An 18,042-nucleotide genomic window follows, 5' to 3' on the forward strand; every position below is an offset into this window, starting at 1 on the left:
TTTATGTCTAAATGTGTACTCCATTTGTAACAAAAAAATAAAAATAATAATGTGTACTCCATTGTTAACAAAGAGTAAAAATTTGTTAAAGAAAAATGATGTTTTTTTAAACAAAGAAATATGATGTACTTAGTCATAAAACAGGAGAAAATACATCAGCTTTTTTGAAGGGACATCAGTTTTTTTATATCTATGTTTATATTTTAGGGTTAAATATGTTTTTGGTCCCTATAAATATACCAACTTTTCGTTTTAGTCCTCAAAAAATTTTCCATCTTCACTTTTGGCCCCTCTTTTAAAGTAAACTCATATGTATAATTCATATTTTTGAATAAAATTTTGCAGAAAAATTCATAATATTATAAGAATCTCTCCAAAAAAAATTTAATTTTTTTTAACAAAACATGAATTTAATATGAATTTTTATATTTTTTTATGGTTAAAAATTCATATTAAATTTATGTTTTGTTAAAAAATTCTAATTTTTTTTTGGGAAATATTTTTATAATATTCTACACATTTCTGCACAATTTCATTAAAAAATACTAAAATTAACTTAAAAATAGGGACCAAAATAGTAATTGAAAATTTTATATAGACTAAAAGTTGAAGGAAAATTTTAGAGGGACAAAAACGAAAAGTTGGTATATTTATAGGGACCAAAAACATATTTAACCCTATATTTTATATGGTTGAAGGAAGTTAAATAAGGGCATAATTGTAATTGAATTGGGATAATTTTGCCTATAATTAAGAGGGCTGGTAAGAAAGCAAAACAGAAAAAACTCTAAAGCAGTTTGGAAAGAGTGAATTGATCGAAAGTAATTAAGGAACAGGTAACACACGCGTTGCATCCATATGGCTGAGAAAAGCAAGATTTTGTTCATCGGAGGAACAGGTTACATCGGAAAACATATAGTAGAAGCAAGTGCAAAAGCTGGACATCCCACTTTTGCATTGGTCCGTGAATCCACCCTCGCTGATCCTGCCAAGGCTAATCTCCTCAATAATTTCAAAACTTTAGGCGTCAATTTGGTCCCTGTACGTAATATATTCCTCCTTCCACTTTTTTAATGAATTTGATTTCAGATCATGTAACATGTTTATACTATAATATATGATATGAATATGTAACAGAGAGTGATCCTTTAGCTGGAAATATTAACTCGTATATATCGTGTTTGTATATCATTGGTTAATAATATTAAGTTTGAAATGGTAATTAAATTATTGCAGGGGGATCTGTATGATCATCAGAACTTGGTGAAAGTAATCAAGCAGGTAGATGTGGTCATATCTACGGTAGGCCACGCTCTGATTGAGGATCAAGTGAAGATTATCGCTGCAATTAAGGAGGCTGGTAACGTTAAGGTTGTCATTTTTATTCTCTATAATATAATATAATATAATTCTGGACACTTTCTTTCAATGTTTTAGTGCCTTTTACCCTTTTTTCTGGTTTGGCTTCTAATCTAGAAATATGCGAGAGAAGCAGATCCCATTTAGTCATAATCCAAATGATAAATATTTATTTATGCGCATACAAATAAAAAATTAAAAAGATAAATAATGTAATCACATCATTTTTTGTGATTTAATTATTTTATCTTTTACTCCCTCCGTCCCTATATGTATACCCCTTTGTCTTTTTCACATTTTTTAAGAAAAGTTGTTAGGGTAATTAATGTGTCTATTTTGTGTGTTAATATTATCAAATTGTTCTTTGTTTGTATGTGTATTAAATTTGACTTTACATATTTCAAGACAAGTTGGTAGTATCAATTAGGGGCATGTTTAGGAAAAAAATAATAAATGCATCTAGTAATTTAATAAGGAGTTTACATTTAGGGACAAATATAAAATCAAATGGATTTTCATTTATGTCTATTTAAATATTTTTTATTTGAGGTTGTGATGAATAAAGACTTGCTCATGTACACCACACAAAAGTGGACAGTCACAATCATGGTGGGAGTGGGATCCGGCAATTTGGACTTTGACACATGACCTTGCAAACATTTTCATATACTCAATGAATAGTTTTATTTTTTTTAAGGAATTGTCAAAAAATAGTTTTATTTTTTTTTGAGGGGTGTCAAAAAATAGTTAGTACTACTACGGAGCACCAACTAATATTCTGATTATATTTTTCAATAAAGGCAAACAATATGTAATAATTAATTGTTAAATTAATGTTTTTTTTTTTTTTTTTCACATACTCAATCTCCTTTAACTTTGTGTTCAAACGAATTGAGTTGCCGAACCCTAAAAAACTCTCAAATTAAACTCTTGCTGGTAGGAATTTTAACATTGGAATAATATATGTTGTCCGCAGAGATTTTTTCCTTCGGAATTTGGGAATGACGTTGATCGTGTCCATGCGGTAGATCCAGCAAAATCTGCATTTGAAGGGAAAGCCAAAATTCGACGTGCTATTGAAGCGGAAGGCATACCCTACACATATGTGTCTAGCAACTACTTTGCTGGGTATTTTCTCCCCACATTAGCTCAGCCAGGACAATTCGCCCCACCTCCTCCAAAAGACAAAGTCGTCATATATGGCGATGGAAATCCCAAAGGTAACAAACTAACATGTTGGCACCGGTAATGATTTAAGAAAATGAGTTAATTGAATATAATCATATGTATCAATGTTCAAAGCAATTCAAAATAAATAGACTAGTAGAAGCAATGTTACTATAATTCGTTGTATTTATGTTGTAATTTAATTTGCATATTTCTTGTATATGTACAGCGGTGTTCAACAAGGAAGATGACATTGGAACATTCACCATTAGAGCTGTGGATGATCCAAGGACATTGAATAAGATTCTCTACATAAAGCCCCCAAAGAACATTTATTCATTCAACGAGCTTGTAGCCTTGTGGGAGAAGAAGATTGGGAAGACCGTCGAAAAAACTTTTCTTCCAGAGGATAAACTTCTCAAGGATATTCAAGGTTTGTATTATTACTCTTAGTGTGCGTGTTCTTGATTTGTGAAGTTAATTGATTCAAAACAATGATATATATTCCCTTTTATTGCAGAGGCTCCTATTCCAATCAACGTGGTATTATCGATCCACCACTCGGTGTTTGTGAAAGGTGATCACACAAACTTTGTGATTGAGCCATCTTTTGGGGTTGAGGCTTATGAGTTGTACCCAGATGTCAAGTACACAACTGTGGAGGAATACCTTGATCAGTTCGTTTGAAGTATTAAGAATATCTATGCATCAATAATTATAATATGAGTTGTTTGTTACTTTGGAGTTTGACGCGGAAGTGTTCTGCCTCTCCTACTTGTTGCTTCTTATTTCATTTGCTATGTAAACTTGGTAATGCTTAGTACCCAAATAATATTCAAAAAAGGTTGTGTATTTTGTCAAAATGTTGCCTTCTTGGTGTCATCTGAGTTTGTCACGTTGTAGAATATGTTACTTTTGACTGAGAAAAATAATGAATGCTTGCGATGTTCTTTGATCTTTCTCTGCTTTGACGCCGTGCTTAGTCAAACTATGAGCAGGGGAAACATTGAACAAATGGAATTTAGGGGCTGATTAAATCATAAAAATGATATATGTACACACGTACATGATCCATTAAATTTAATTTGCCGGGCCAATAATAACATGTACTATAACTATTTAGAGTAAATTACATCATCCTCCCAAGTTTTATAAAATCGACATTCACCTCCCCTCTATTATTTGTAAAAGCACTAACCTCCCTTGAACTTAACACTCTGAAACGCCGTTTGAAAAAGGGATTACCATGCTTGACAAATAATCAGTTTGTTTCTTAAACTTCTTCTCCCTTCATTGTGTAGTGTAGGTCACATAGTGCCAAACTCATTTGTTAAAATCACACTGCAATAAATTAAATTATTTCAGCCTTTTGTTCAATTTTCTTACGATAGATACATTGACTCGGAGGTGGTTCCATGACCCAGCGTATGGGAAAAATAGCAATTAAAGAGTTGAAATAAGAAGGGAAGTTGTGTGAAGCTTACAATTTTAAAGCAAATCTAGGAATCAGAAAAATAGAAACAATAAATATAGAGAAACAAAAGGGAATGGAAGGGCAGGGAATCTATATGGTGGAAGAAAAAAAAAGATTAAGTGGAAAATGGAAATAGCTTTGAAAATAGGGAAGTAACTGTTGAAGCATAGAAAGATCGTGCACAATCTTTGAACGGATGGTCTTTTTTGACCTTTTCCATTGAAGATGGCTGTGATATACTTTAACAGATATTAAACGGTGTTATTTAGAGGGGAGGTATTTGTTAGATAGAAAATTAAATAAAGGAGGTTAATGTTTGATTAAAAAATAGAGAGGGTGTGAGTGATATTTCAACAAAATTTAAGGGAGGTCAATGTAATTTGCCCTAATATTTATATATAAAAAAATGTATCAATGCATGCGTGAAAAATTGATGACATTATTGTTGTTATAAATTATATGCATAGGAGTAAATGTAATTTTTCCCTTTCCAATTGTCAAAAAAAGACATGGAAACCCTTCTAAATTTCTAACCATAACCCCGTGAAAATCGTTGAGCAGCATCTTTAGCTAGTTTCCACTTATTTATCGATATGTTTGAGTGTATCCAACATTTTATTGCTAGTGATGTGAGATAGTTCTTTCTTCTAAAAAACACATGAAAACAGTTTTTTATTTATTATAATAAAATGGTATTATAGTAATTTCAAGTGTACAAATTCTAATAATTTCCTTAAAAAAAACTTTCTAATAATTGAAAGAAAGAGAAAAAATAAAAGTTCCATCTACAATGGAAATACTCAAATAGGTTAATGACTGATGACACCCATCTATCACTTATGTATGACTAATGATGTTTGTACAACTATTATGTGACAACTTTAGTCACAACCTTTTTTTTCTCTTTTTTATTGGTAAAAAATAATAGAGATAAAAATGAAGAGAGAAAGTAAGATCATAATGTGAGTACAATAGAGAAAGTTGTTCAAAAATTATTATGAAATGGTCGCAGAAATATCATTTCTTCTTACACACCTATCTATTTAGTATTTTTGTTTTTTCTTGTTGGATAAGAAAGAAATGTGTATGGATATGAAATGAGTGTGTACAAATTAACTAGTGTATAGTTATCAATTCACCAATAAATAAACAAATGATATTTGAACACTTTAATTTTTGATATATTTTTTTAACCTCATATTTTATTTTTATCTCTTTTTTCTTTCATAGCACCTACATATTACATTTATTTACCCCATTGCTCGAATACTTGAGTGAGAAGAAGTGTGCAGTGGTCACGTGAAATGGCGGAGAAGAGCAAGATACTGATAATAGGAGGGACTGGCTACATTGGTAAACATATCTATAGTAGAAGCAAGCGTAAAGGCTGGACATCACACTTTTGCTTTGGTTAGGGAATCAACCAAGGCTAAGCTCCTCCACAATTTCACGACTATGGGTGTTAATTTGGTCCATGTAAGATTTCAAACACCCACTCTTAATTTACCTTATATTATAGTATATCACGAATGAACATCCAGGCATATTATTACTATATTAGAGTTTGAAATGAGAATGGCATTGGCAGGGGGATCTCTACGATAATGAGAGCTTGGTGAAAGCAATGAAGCAAGTAGACGTGGTCATATCTGCACTCAGTCACACACATGCTGCTGATCAGGTGAAAATCATCGCTGCCATTAAAGAGACTGGTAATGTTAAGGTTATCCTTGTCCTCTTCTTCTTTTGCATATTTTTGTTTTTATTTTTTACTCTATATTCTTAATTTACATACTTTAAATATGTCCTCTCTCAAACAAAAACAAAAAAAACTTTGATTTTGGCTTGTTCTAGGGTGTGCTTTTCCAAAGACATTGTTTAAATTGTTTAAAGAATCTAAAAAACTTTGAATATCTACTCTCTCTAGAGATTTTTCCCTTCAGAATTTGGGAACGACGTGGATCGTGTCCATGCCGTTGAGCCAGCAAAATCTGTATTCGCCGTGAAAGTACAAATTCGACATATGATTGAAGCTGAAGGCATACCCTATACCTATGTATCTACCAACTCCTTTGCTGGTTATTTTGTACCAACATTTGTCCAACCTGGAGCTACAGGTCCACCAAGAGACAAAGTCATTATCTTGGGTGATGGCAATAAAAAAGGTAACATTAACCACTACTTCTACGCTTGGTGGTTTAGTTCATGCATTTTGGTCTAGTAGCTGCACAATCCAATATTTGCATACCTCACTGTATTTTAATTTGCATTTTTGTGTTGAATATTTGCAGCTGTCTTCAATAAGGAAGAAGACATTGGAACCTACACTATTAAAGCTGTGGATGATCCAAGGACATTGAACAAAATTCTTTACCTCAGACCTCCCAAGAACATTTACTCATTCAACGATGTTATCGCCTTGTGGGAGAAGAAGATTGGGAAGACCCTTGAAAAATTTTATGTAATAGAGGATAAACTTCTCAGGGATATTGAAGGTTGGTATATATTATTATCTTACACTAGTGTTGAATCTTATTACAATTTGAAGAGAAATTTATAAAAAGGGAGTATAAAATTTATGAAGAGGGTCTAATGTTTATATTTAAATATGGAAGTGTTAATAAGTGATTTGTTACTTGTTATTGCAGAGACACCTTTTCCAGACAATGTAGGATTAGCAATCTGTCACTCAGTGTTTGTGAAAGGTGACCACACCAACTTTGAGATTGAGCCTTCTTTTGGGGTTGAGGCTTCTGCTTTATACCCGGATGTCAACTACACCACTCTGGAGGAATGCCTTGATCATTTCATTTGAGAATTACAATTAAAAAATTGAACTGCTAATAATAGAATAGTTTAATAATCTGATCGATTTTGTAGTTTAAGAGTTTGACGCCACAACTGATCCACCTCTGTCGCTTATTGCTTCTTATTTGCTATGTAAATCTATTAATGTCTCAGCGCACCAAGTTTCTTTTTTTTTAAGATTGTCTTACGAATAATGACAATTGCTCGGAATATTGTGTAATATGGCTTCCTCAGTATGTTACCACCGACTATTTGAAAATGATATGATGCTTGAGTTTTGGTAGTTTCCAATTTCTGCTACTGCTTTTGTTCTGTTTTACCTTCTTGCCCAAGGCAAATTAAAGAAGTGGAAAATAATGACTCATCATGCTATTATTATTATGGTAAACAGTTATTTATCCATAGCTATATACATACACAAAATTTCAACAACTACTAATTTGCAATGAGATTACATTGCCAAGAAATTATTCCCTGATTTTCTCTCTTTTAATTTTACTTTAACAATGGAAGATACTATATGTTTGCTAAACAATTCACGCCAATCGGTCCATATCAATTCAGACTCATGGTATGGACAAATATGACATAATTACTAGTATTTGTGAACTGATACTATATATTCTTACCGTTTGATTTTGTTGTTGTTTCACTAAACTCAAGTACTCATGTATCTTGTTTGACTTGGACTTGTACTTTGGAAGCATCATCGGTGGTATTGTGATTGCTGCTTATAAGATCAGTGTGATTATGATGCGATTGTGATGGAGTTGGCAATGGTAATAATGATACGGTTGCAGCTGGTGCTGGGGCAAGTTCCTGCTCTACAACCACTGACTTGGCAGGTGGCGGTGCTGTTCTTATGATGTTACTCTGTGTGTGCCCGATCATTCTTCTTACCTTCATTGTCTCTGTTATATTTCCTGCAAAGTAGGACACAGAGATTAATTGGACACAAGCCTAATTAAAGAGAAAATTAATTGTATCAATTTTGGTGAACAAGGAGTGTTAGTAACTTAGTAGTTTACAAGATTCTTTACTATTTGATGCAAGGTCGGCTTTTGAATTCTCGGACAAGAGAATTAGTGTTGGTGTGATTATTGTAAGGAAAGCCCAGAACACAAATGTTGGAATTAGAGTTCTTTCTCTCATCATCATCTCACAGGAATTTAAAGTATAACAATTAATATCATGCTATGCACCTCCTAAGTAAAGGTTATAGTAGTAGTGACACATGACATGACTTTTTGGGGGCGAGGCATAGGCAGACCCAGAGAAGAGGAAAGGCGTGGAATATGATGTTTTTTGGTTTCAATTCAAGAGATTAGTTGGCCATGTTTAAACACAACTACTATCAAAAATCAAGATATATAGAATAATAGCAACTGCTACTCAATTTGGGTGTTTTTTATTATAATATAAACTAGAGTCAAGTTTTGACAACCAAACTTGTGATTTGGTTTATCGGTTGTTGGATGGTTGTTATATATAGCCATTCATGTTTGTTTGATCTGGCTAGCTTGCTGTATATATATATATATATATATATATATACTAGAAGTCAGATTATGTGGTGGCAATATAGGCTGACATGAAACACTACACATAAACATTGATAATTTGAGTAAAAAAAAGATAAGTAATGATAATAATTGATAATAATTTAAGGAAATAAAAGTGATTGAATGTCAAACACCAAACATGTTTTTAGTTTGAAGTGTGAGACATTGAGACTTATTCAATTTATTCTACTTATGATTATCTGTGACAATACTCACACCCTTTCTTATTGATGTTTACTTTCCAACACCTAAACCATGCTGCACTATTTTTATAATCACCAAATTTCTCATTCTTTCAAAAACAAAAACAAAAACTTAGTTCTCATGACCGTTAATTAGAAGGTTCCTATAAGTCATAAACAAAGCATTTAATTAGGTCAAAAGGGCTAAAATAAATATCAGCAACTGAGTTATCAAAAACGAAAATCAGCAATTGTATGAATAATAAAATTGATATGGTTAAGAAATCACATTCCACTGAGCTATTGAATAACCTTATGCATAGCGCTCGCTTATAGAAAAAGGAAAAAAGATATATCATAGCGCTTAAAGAAAAAGGACAAAAGAGTATATCAAAAGAATCTTAAAATATGAAGATGCATGTTTCACCCTACTGCTGAGTATTATTCCTTGATTTAAAAAAAACTGTATGAAAGAAATCTTTTCTTTTTTGTTGGTTAAGATATGAATGTGAATTTTCTTATGTATGTAAGTGTAAAATTGATTTTGACATCACTCTTAAACATAATGATTTAGATTGATTATGATTGAAGAAAAAATTTGAGCTGTTGATTTTAGAATTTATTTTACATTAATGTAACAAACATAAATAATTTTATCTTCATATCACTTTTAACAAGAATAACTTCACCTTCATATCACTTTTAACAAGAACCAATTAAGTTAAGATCAATTTTTATCAATTAAGTCAAAATCAATTTTTATAAGCAGTAGAGGCTTCCTCATACGCTTTTGTGGTTTCTAGGGCGCAATCTTGGGTGCTACATGATCATGTTTTGAGAGACAATGGAATATGTGGAATGAACTCGAATTTCGATAATGCTTTGGATGGTCTCCGTGGTACAATTTCAGATTTTGACATTAGCAGTTTTACTTGCAAGGATACCGTCCTTCCTAAAGTACATGTTCTGGCGAGTGTTATTTTTAGTAAAAGTGTTCAAAATATGAAAGTTAAGTTTGACATGAACATTAGACAAAAGACAATTTTAGGGTGTTTGCAAGCAGCACATGCTCATGATTTTCTTCTAGCTATCCCGATTGATGAGTTAGGTCAGCATATGTCACCAGTGAAGTATTGTACTAGCCTTAGATATCGCCTTGTGATTCCACTATTTCCTATTGATGAGGTGTGTCATATTTGTCGTAAGGTGTGCCTGAATACTTTTGGGGAGCATGTCGTTCATTGTAAGGAGCTTCTTGACTTTAAGTATATGCATGACTTTGTTAAGGATGTCCTTTTTGATATATTCAAGCGGTCGGGAGTATCAGTGAAGAAGGAAGCGCCTGTGAACTTTTTGACTGACGCACTGGATAGAAGAATGACACTTAGGCCTGCGAATTTATGGTGTCCGGATGAGTAGGAGAAAAACATGCATGTGTGGACTTGACTGGGGTGTCACCACTTGTGAGATTAGGGGGCAAGGCTTTTATGATAGGACAAGCATCCCTAAAAAATGCGTAAATCAAAGTGGCCAAACATGAGAAAATGTGTTCTGACAATCAACATGCTTTTATTCTATTTTCTTTTGACATTTTCAGCTTCCTACCATCAGAGTTCGTTAACCTTCTACATAGAGTTCAAAGAGTCACGCATAACAATGTCATGTCTCCTAGGTCCATGAATGTTGTTTTACGGATTGGTTTTGCCATCCAAAAGGTCTAGCAGCGCAGTTTATTGTCCGCTTGCCTTCTATTCATGTGTAAGTAATCATTGATATATATATATATATATATATATATATATATATATATATATATATATATATATATATATATATAACACTTCAATGTTTTGTCACCTTAAAAGGGGTGCTGTTAGCAGGCCAACCCGATTAATTGGACCGGCCCAATTTGAAAGTTGTTTGAGAATATATATTTTTCTGGAATCCCGAAATTACCCTCCTCTGAATGAAAGGGGCAATTCATTTCCACGTCTACCTCGACCTCTCAGTCTCTGATGCTCAAGACTGAAACAAACCTGAAAAAGTGTTGGCATTAGCAATTAGGAATTGATTGAAGAAGAAATGGGAACCCTCGGAAGAGCAATATACAGCGTTGGACAGTTGATTCGGAAAACTGGTCAAGCCGTTGATCGCCTCGGTTCTCATCTCCAAGGTGGCTACATCGAAGAACAGCTCTCTAGGCATCGAACTATCTTGAACATATTTGACAAGGCTCCTGTTATTGATAAGGATGTCTTTGTTGCACCAAGTGCAGCTGTCATTGGTGATGTTCAGATTGGAAAAGGGTCATCAATTTGGTATGGATCTGTATTGAGAGGTAAGGGAACTCATTTCATCAATTAGATATGAATTTCTAAATATTTGGTTTCAACGATGTAATGCTTTTGCAATCAAATAATTGGTATGTTTGGATTTGTTTATTTGAGTTTATATACTGACAGAAGAATTTGTAAGTGCTTATAGAAACAACTTATGACATGTTTATAAGCTGTTTTCACCTTATTTCTATATGCTCTCTAGGACACCTTATGAAAATACACTTATACTTACTTTGTCCCTAATTATAAGACTCCTTTCAAATTATCATGTGTTTATTACCCTTTTTTTTAAATTTGGTAATAGTGACACACAAAACATATACATTAATTATACTACACACTTTTTTAATGTGCGTAAAATGTGTCGCAGGGTCTTATAAATAAGGACGGAATTTATATGAAAATATGTGTTATAGGATCTTATAATTAGGGACGGAGGAAATAATTTATATGAAAATAGTTTCATTTTATTCTATCTTTTGTTATAGGAACAGCTTATACATAAGTACTCATAGTTATAAACACTTAATTAAGTTGTTTAACTAAATAAAATCAATTTTCATATGAGATACACTTATTGTAAAACAAAAACAACTATTTTGTGCAACTTCATTTAAGTGTCTTTCTTTTATATTTTGAAACAATGTTTTCATGGGAAGTTGCATTTTTCTGAACTTGTAAAGTAGATTAAATGTGAAATCTTTGTGAGTCTCTATCTCTATACTTAATAATTACATGCGGCAAACCGGCAATCATATTTGAACTTGACATTATGGATAGGTGATGTTAACAGCATTAGAATTGGAAGTGGAACTAACCTACAGGATAACTCCCTGGTGCATGTTGCAAAGTCAAATTTAAGTGGGAAGGTGTTGCCTACTATTATTGGGGATAATGTTACCGTAGGTGAGTGACCTTTTTGCCACGATCAACAATTTGCTACATTCTACACTTAAATTGAAATTTCAAATTTAAAGTGTATAAAATTTCACTGAGCAGGTCATAGTGCTGTTTTACATGGTTGCACTGTTGAGGATGAGGCTTTTGTTGGTATGGGTGCAATTCTGCTTGATGGCGTCGTCGTTGAGAAAAATGCTATGGTTGCTGCTGGAGCCCTTGTGAGGCAGAATACAAAGATTCCATCTGGCGAGGTATGTCTAATTTGGCTGTAAACTGTCTGGTACCACTTAATGAGATTTAGGATTGTGTACGGTATAGTAGAGGCAGAGTTAGCCTTAGGTCGCTGGTTTGAATCCGGCAGGTCGGCCCAAATTGGTAGAGCCGGAGTTATCAAAGAATAGAAGTAAAAGAAAGAAAGCAGATAGAGATGGAGAAGGATTTTTTTTTTTTTTTTTTTTTGATACGAGATAGAGAATGATGATGGGAATAGAATTCTGTTAATTTTTTTTACAAAGAGAATTTTCCTTTCACAACTGTCAAACAGTTTTACAAATGAATATCAATGAATACACATCTCATTTTCCTCTATGAACCTCCCTCGTAAGAATAAGCTTGCAAAATAGGAGGCTTAGACTGTACAGTTGTCTTCCTAACACTGTACATGTTAGTCTAGCTGTTTTTTGTAAATAATATTCATTATTGAGTGAACATACTACACTGTCAGTCTAGGACTAGGGGATTCAATTATATTCTGTTTTGTATAGTTTATGGATTTTTTCATAGAATTGTTTTAGTGATATACTTTAGTTACTTAGATAGTTTTAGGATAAATATTGTAGCATTGAAGTCGTTTAGTTACTTAAGATAATTTTAGGATAAATAGTATGCATATTCTTTGAGTTACTTTTCATTAGTATTTTATTGTGTTATTTTAAATTTTACCCGACAATCTTCTTATATTTTTGTATCCAAGAATTTTCTGCAACATAAAGCATTAAAGCCGTTGTTTTTTTTCTTAAAATTTGAAACTCGCCTATTCTGTCTTATAGTTGCTATTTTGTTATCTCTCTGTGTCAACACTAGCACTATGGCTTCCATCACCATGACAGCATGACACCTACAGCCACAACAAATTTTGTTTACTGTGAGAGTATGACTGTGGCTCTAAAGTAAACCCCTAGAAAATACAGATATGACAGAAGACACATGATATGACACCAACTTAGAGATATGATAAATTTTAGACTTAATTGCACTTTTGGGCCCCCAAGTTTCACAATTGTGCGATTTGGCCCCAATTTTAAAATGAGAGATTTTGATCCCTCAACTTTATCCTCCTTTGCATTTACTAGTCCTCCATGCGCATTTTGACCAAATAACGCTGACGTGGCTAATTTTATTGATGTGTCATCTCCACGTGTTTGCCAACATGGAAATTAACATTTAAAATAAAATTAAAAATAAAGAAAACATTCCTTTTCACTCTCACTCTCCTATTTCTACTCTCACACTCCCTTCTTACCCTTCTAATTTTACCCAATGGAATGAGCGAGTGAACTTGACTACGTTGGCAAACGCTTCTTTGACTAAGTTGCAAACAGACTCCCACATTCTAGTGTTATTTTTCTGTCAACATACTCATTGGCGATGGGCGGCAGTTTGAAAATTCTTCATTGACTTTTTTTTTGTGATTAGTTCTTCATTGAATTTATAAAGCTCTACTATATCTCCTTAAATTTACACCGTGTGCAAGTTTTCACTTGTTTTATTTTTTTTTCTGCAAAAGTGACATGCACTGTTCCCACTTATTTTCAAAGTTTCTAGTAATATTTTGTTAGAGGAACACCACTGTCTGTCATCTCCTTAAATTTACACCGTGTGCAAGTTTTCACTTGTTTTATTTTTTTTTTCTGCAAAAGTGACATGCACTGTTCCCACTTATTTTCAAAGTTTCTAGTAATATTTTGTTAGAGGAACACCACTGTCTGTCATCGCTTACAACACGGCAAGAGGTGCTAATCGCAGCATCTATAAAAGACCAATTCATTTGAATTTGCATCGGTGTTCTTCCTCAATTTTTCTTTTTATGCTAACTAAATCGCTATTGACTTGGGATTTGAATCTCTCCAGAACCATCGAGGGCTTGATGGTGGGTGAAATTAGAAGGGTAAGAAGGGAGTGTGAGAGTGAGAAAGAATGGAGGTTTGATGTGGAGGTTGAAAGAGGAAGGAAAAGGAGGATTTTTATTTATTTATTTTTTAAATGTTAATTTTCACGTTGGCCATGGAGATGCACATCATTAAATTAGCCACGCGAGTGTTTTTTGGTCAAAATGTGCATGGGGATTAGTAAATGCAAAAGGGGTAATGTTGAGGGGTCAAAACCGCTCATTTTAAACTTGGTGGCCAAAATCGCACAATTCTAAAACTTGGGGGGCAAAAGAAAATCGCACAAATGTTAAACTTGGGGGGTCAAAAGTGCAATTAAGCCTAAATTTATTATTATAGGACATGCCATGGCTTTAATATAATATATAAAATTAGCATAAAATAACATTAAAAGAATCTTAAATTAGAAAAGATACTGAATGTTTTAAAAGTGAGCAAGTCATTGTAGACATAAGTGAAGTGCTATTATTTTATAATGGTTGTTGGGGTATTCTCATCTATTTAGGTATAAAAATTCAAATGATAAAGGTAAAATATGGTGAAATGCAGCCAGGAGCATCCAAAGTGTATGGCATGGATACATGTTGAGTTGTCCCACATGAGCACAACTACCGTTTTGAATTTTCTATGCTTCCTTGTTAAATCTTCACCTTTCTTAAATAGATCCAAATCCAGGTCCCTAAATCTTCACTCTTGAGTTGCATGGTTTTTTTATACCTGTTTTTGCGTCTTTTCACAAGATTTCTATGTTTTTTCTGTTGGAAAAGATCTAATAAATATGGCCAATTCTTGAGCTGCATGGATGATGATCTTTATCAAGGATTCCCTTCCTTGTTGTTTCTGTTGTTTGCTCTGTACTCTTTTTCCCTTGAAAGATTTTATCCCTTTGGGTTTTTTTCTGACAAGGTTTTTAATGAGGCAGATGCCAAGTTTCCTTGGTTATTCTGGCTTGGGTTTTGGTCTAGTCCCCTCAAGTGCCTTTGTATCTTTCTTTTTATTTTAATGATATCTCTTGAGTGTTGCAGTTTATAGATGACAACTAAGGGGTACCAACATAGTTGGGATGTCTTGGTTTCTTGCCTCTGCACTCTTTTATGTTTAGGCTTAAATGCAATTTTGATTCCCCCTATTTTCAATTTTGTTAACTTTTGATACCCATATTTCTAAAACCAACTTTTTGGTCCCTCTATTTAAAAAGTCAAAGAAATTTTTTTGGTCCCCCTCCTCTTTGGATGATGTGGCGCACTCATTAATGATATGAATCCTACGTGGCCTTGCTAATATGGTACCATCATTTGACACCTCGTTTCCATGCCATTAATTTAAAAATATCTATTAAACAATTTAATAATTAGAATTTATAAAAAAAAATTGAAAATAAAATGTCTACACAAATGAAGAACCCTAACTTGGCAAAATCCCCAAATTGATGACGTGGTAATGAGGTGTCTAGTGAGGATGCCATGTAAGCAATGTCACATAGGACCCACATCATTAATGAGCACGCCACCTCATCCAAAGTGAAGGGGTACCAAAAATTTCCGCTGACTTTTTAAATAGGGGACCAAAATGTTGGTTCTAGAAATAGGGGTATCAAAATTTAACAAAATTAAAAATAGGGGGATCAAAATTGCATTTAAACCTTATGTTTAAAACAAAAAGTCAGATAAGTCTTGCACCATGCACAAACTTGTTTCCACCATTGGATCAATAAGTCATACCTGGATCAATTGCGATTTGATGTGACTTGTTGATTCAACGGTAGAAAACAAACTTGTGCATGGTGCTAGACTTATTGACAGTATTGAATTTAAAACATCAAGAAACATATATAGTTTAACCTTCTATAACAGTACAACAACAACAACAACCAAACCTTATCCCACTAAGTGGGGTCGGCTACATGGATCAAATGATGCCATAGTGTTCTTTCAAAAACCATATTTGGATCCAACTCATTGACCTCTAAATCTTTTCTAATGGTTTCTCTAATGGTTTTCTTAGGTCTTCCTCTACCTCTTTTAACCTGACTCTCCTCCATTTGATCTACTCTTCTTACAACGGCATCTACGGGTCTTCTCTCTACATGTCCAAACCATCTAAGCCTATTTTCTACCAACTTTTCTACTATAGGTGCTACCCCCACTCTCTCTTTAATGGTGTCATTCCTAATCCTATCCTGTCTAGTCTTACCACTCATCCAACGCAACATCCGCATCTCCGCTACGCTTACTTTACTCTCGTGTTGGCTCTTAACTGCCCAACACTCCGTACCATACAACATTGCCGGTCTGACTGCTGTCCGATAGAACTTTCCTTTCAGCTTAAGTGGTACTTTCTTATCGCACAAAACACCTGAGGCTCTTCTCCATTTCAACCACCCAGCTTGAATACGATGATGTACATCAGCTTCTATTTCTCCGTCATTTTGTACTATGGCTCTTAACCTTCTATAACAGTATTGGATTTAAAACATTATCTGAGAATTACGATTTTATTGTCAATTATGAGGAGCGCCTTTGAATGTTGTCATGGAATTTATCACATGGTTGGCCCAATTGCTAGACTAAAGCTATATTATGTACTATTGGCTCTTGAATATCTATCATCTGATGAAAAACATTCCTTAATTTTTTTTTTTTTTTTTGTTGGTCTAGGTATCCAGCCAGATAGTAAAGTTCTAATGTTTGTTTGGCTGCTTTTCTTGAGTACTTGCTACGGTTATCATTCATGATCTGTAAACTTGCATATTTTGCAGGTTTGGGCTGGCAATCCAGCGAAGTTTCTAAGAAAGCTCACCGATGAAGAGATAGCTTTTATCTCCCAGTCAGCCACCAATTATACTAACCTTGCACAGGTCCATGCAGCTGAAAATTCAAAGTCCTATGAAGAAATTGAGTTTGAGAAGGTGCTGCGTAAGAAGTATGCAACTAAAGATGAGGAGTATGACTCTATGTTGGGTGTTGTTCGGGAGATTCCACCAGAGCTTATTCTTCCTGATAATGTCTTACCTGATAAAGCAAAAAAAGCTCTTAAAATATGAGTTCTTAAGAGGCAGTGTCTTCAATTCCAATCTTGAAAACATCAAGGGGTATTTTTTTTTTCTTTCAAATTCATGGAAGAGGGGTTTATTTTGGTTTTCAATAACACCAAACGTTTTCTAGGCTAGAGTTATGGCTCCTTTCAAGTTCCAGGAAGCGATTGCTCATAATATTTCAAACTGTGTTCTCCACTTTGGGTTAGGGGGAAAGTGTGTGGTAGGATCGTGTATGTCAATCTTTAGTGTTTGATGTATTATATGCAAGTGATTTCACTTTTTTCTTCATTGATCTTTTCTTTCAAGACATTATTGACGTTCATAAGTTCTTGATGAGATTATTATTAAAACGGGGACATTTGAACCGTGTTTTTGTTGAGTGTGGATATGTACCCCGGTGGCATTTAGGGTGGGTGAGGGAAAGAGTTTCCTATCATGGGAAAGTTTTTTTAAACCATTAGATTAGAAAGGCGCACTGATTTTATCAAGCTCTGCCTGCACTTTATTTTTTTCCATTCTCTTTCAACGTTTTCTTCGACCTCCAGCAGACTGCATCTAAACTTCAAACTCCATAAGTATCGATTTCTCTAGATATGAAATTTTACTATATTTTCCATCCTCCCCGTCGTCCTTTCAACGCCCTCACTACTTCTGACCTCCGCATCCGCCGTCGTCGACTCTTCCTCTCTCCCCCTCCCTCCGACGAATCCACCCTCTCCGATAAAAAACGACGTTGCTGCCAACTACAACGACAACACATCCGTGCCATGTTGGATTAATTATTTAATTAATCAATTATGGATTGACAATAATCAATTATTATAAGTTGATGTCATAATATAAATTATGGTCTATTGTGTTAAGCACTAATTATATGATGAATTTGAGTGATTGGGCTTTTGTTACTAAATGGACCGTGATGGGTTGGACCATTTAGATAAGCCCAATGAGAGGTCCCTGCCCTCAGCCGTTTAGCTATTTAAACGTCATCCCATTAGACGATTAATTATTCTGAAGATTGGTGAGAAAACCTAGAGCTAGACGGA

The 18,042-nt window shown here is 33.9% G+C and overlaps 2 protein-coding genes and 1 pseudogene across 3 annotated transcripts; all 3 read left to right on the forward strand.

Annotated features, from left to right (window-relative positions):
- Positions 1-777: 777 nt before the first annotated feature.
- Positions 778-3,389, forward strand: LOC146942880 (phenylcoumaran benzylic ether reductase Betv6-like). The gene is made up of 5 exons (XM_085756975.1): positions 778-1,041; positions 1,237-1,371; positions 2,336-2,579; positions 2,756-2,959; positions 3,047-3,389. Exons 1-5 carry the CDS (start codon positions 859-861, stop codon positions 3,211-3,213), a joined length of 933 nt encoding a protein of 310 aa, XP_085613101.1. The 5' UTR covers positions 778-858; the 3' UTR covers positions 3,214-3,389.
- A 1,791-nt stretch (positions 3,390-5,180) lies between these two features.
- LOC146942881 (phenylcoumaran benzylic ether reductase Betv6-like) lies at positions 5,181-7,091 on the forward strand (annotated as a pseudogene). The gene is made up of 5 exons (XR_015032887.1): positions 5,181-5,476; positions 5,589-5,723; positions 5,928-6,165; positions 6,292-6,495; positions 6,649-7,091. The product of XR_015032887.1 is annotated as a phenylcoumaran benzylic ether reductase Betv6-like (transcript).
- A 3,460-nt stretch (positions 7,092-10,551) lies between these two features.
- Positions 10,552-17,375, forward strand: LOC146942882 (gamma carbonic anhydrase 1, mitochondrial-like). Its single transcript, XM_085756976.1, has 4 exons — positions 10,552-10,890; positions 11,672-11,797; positions 11,891-12,042; positions 16,718-17,375. Exons 1-4 carry the CDS (start codon positions 10,635-10,637, stop codon positions 17,000-17,002), a joined length of 819 nt encoding a protein of 272 aa, XP_085613102.1. The 5' UTR covers positions 10,552-10,634; the 3' UTR covers positions 17,003-17,375.
- Positions 17,376-18,042: the final 667 nt, after the last annotated feature.

This window comes from Medicago sativa, chromosome 3 (genome assembly GCF_051527215.1).
Source record: "Medicago sativa cultivar Bolivia chromosome 3, Bolivia_mono, whole genome shotgun sequence".
In the NCBI taxonomy this organism is placed as follows: Eukaryota; Viridiplantae; Streptophyta; class Magnoliopsida; order Fabales; family Fabaceae; genus Medicago; species Medicago sativa.

Excerpts from the sequence above, each read along its gene's own strand:
- LOC146942880 (XM_085756975.1), top strand. The coding sequence starts at position 859 with ATGGCTGAGAAAAGCAAGATTTTGTTCATCGGAGGAACAGGTTACATC. Across the intron at positions 2,580-2,755 it reads TGGCGATGGAAATCCCAAAG|CGGTGTTCAACAAGGAAGAT; the intron begins GTAACAAACTAA and ends GTATATGTACAG. Across the intron at positions 2,960-3,046 it reads ACTTCTCAAGGATATTCAAG|AGGCTCCTATTCCAATCAAC; the intron begins GTTTGTATTATT and ends CTTTTATTGCAG.
- LOC146942882 (XM_085756976.1), top strand. The coding sequence starts at position 10,635 with ATGGGAACCCTCGGAAGAGCAATATACAGCGTTGGACAGTTGATTCGG. Across the intron at positions 10,891-11,671 it reads GTATGGATCTGTATTGAGAG|GTGATGTTAACAGCATTAGA; the intron begins GTAAGGGAACTC and ends CATTATGGATAG. Across the intron at positions 12,043-16,717 it reads CAAAGATTCCATCTGGCGAG|GTTTGGGCTGGCAATCCAGC; the intron begins GTATGTCTAATT and ends CATATTTTGCAG.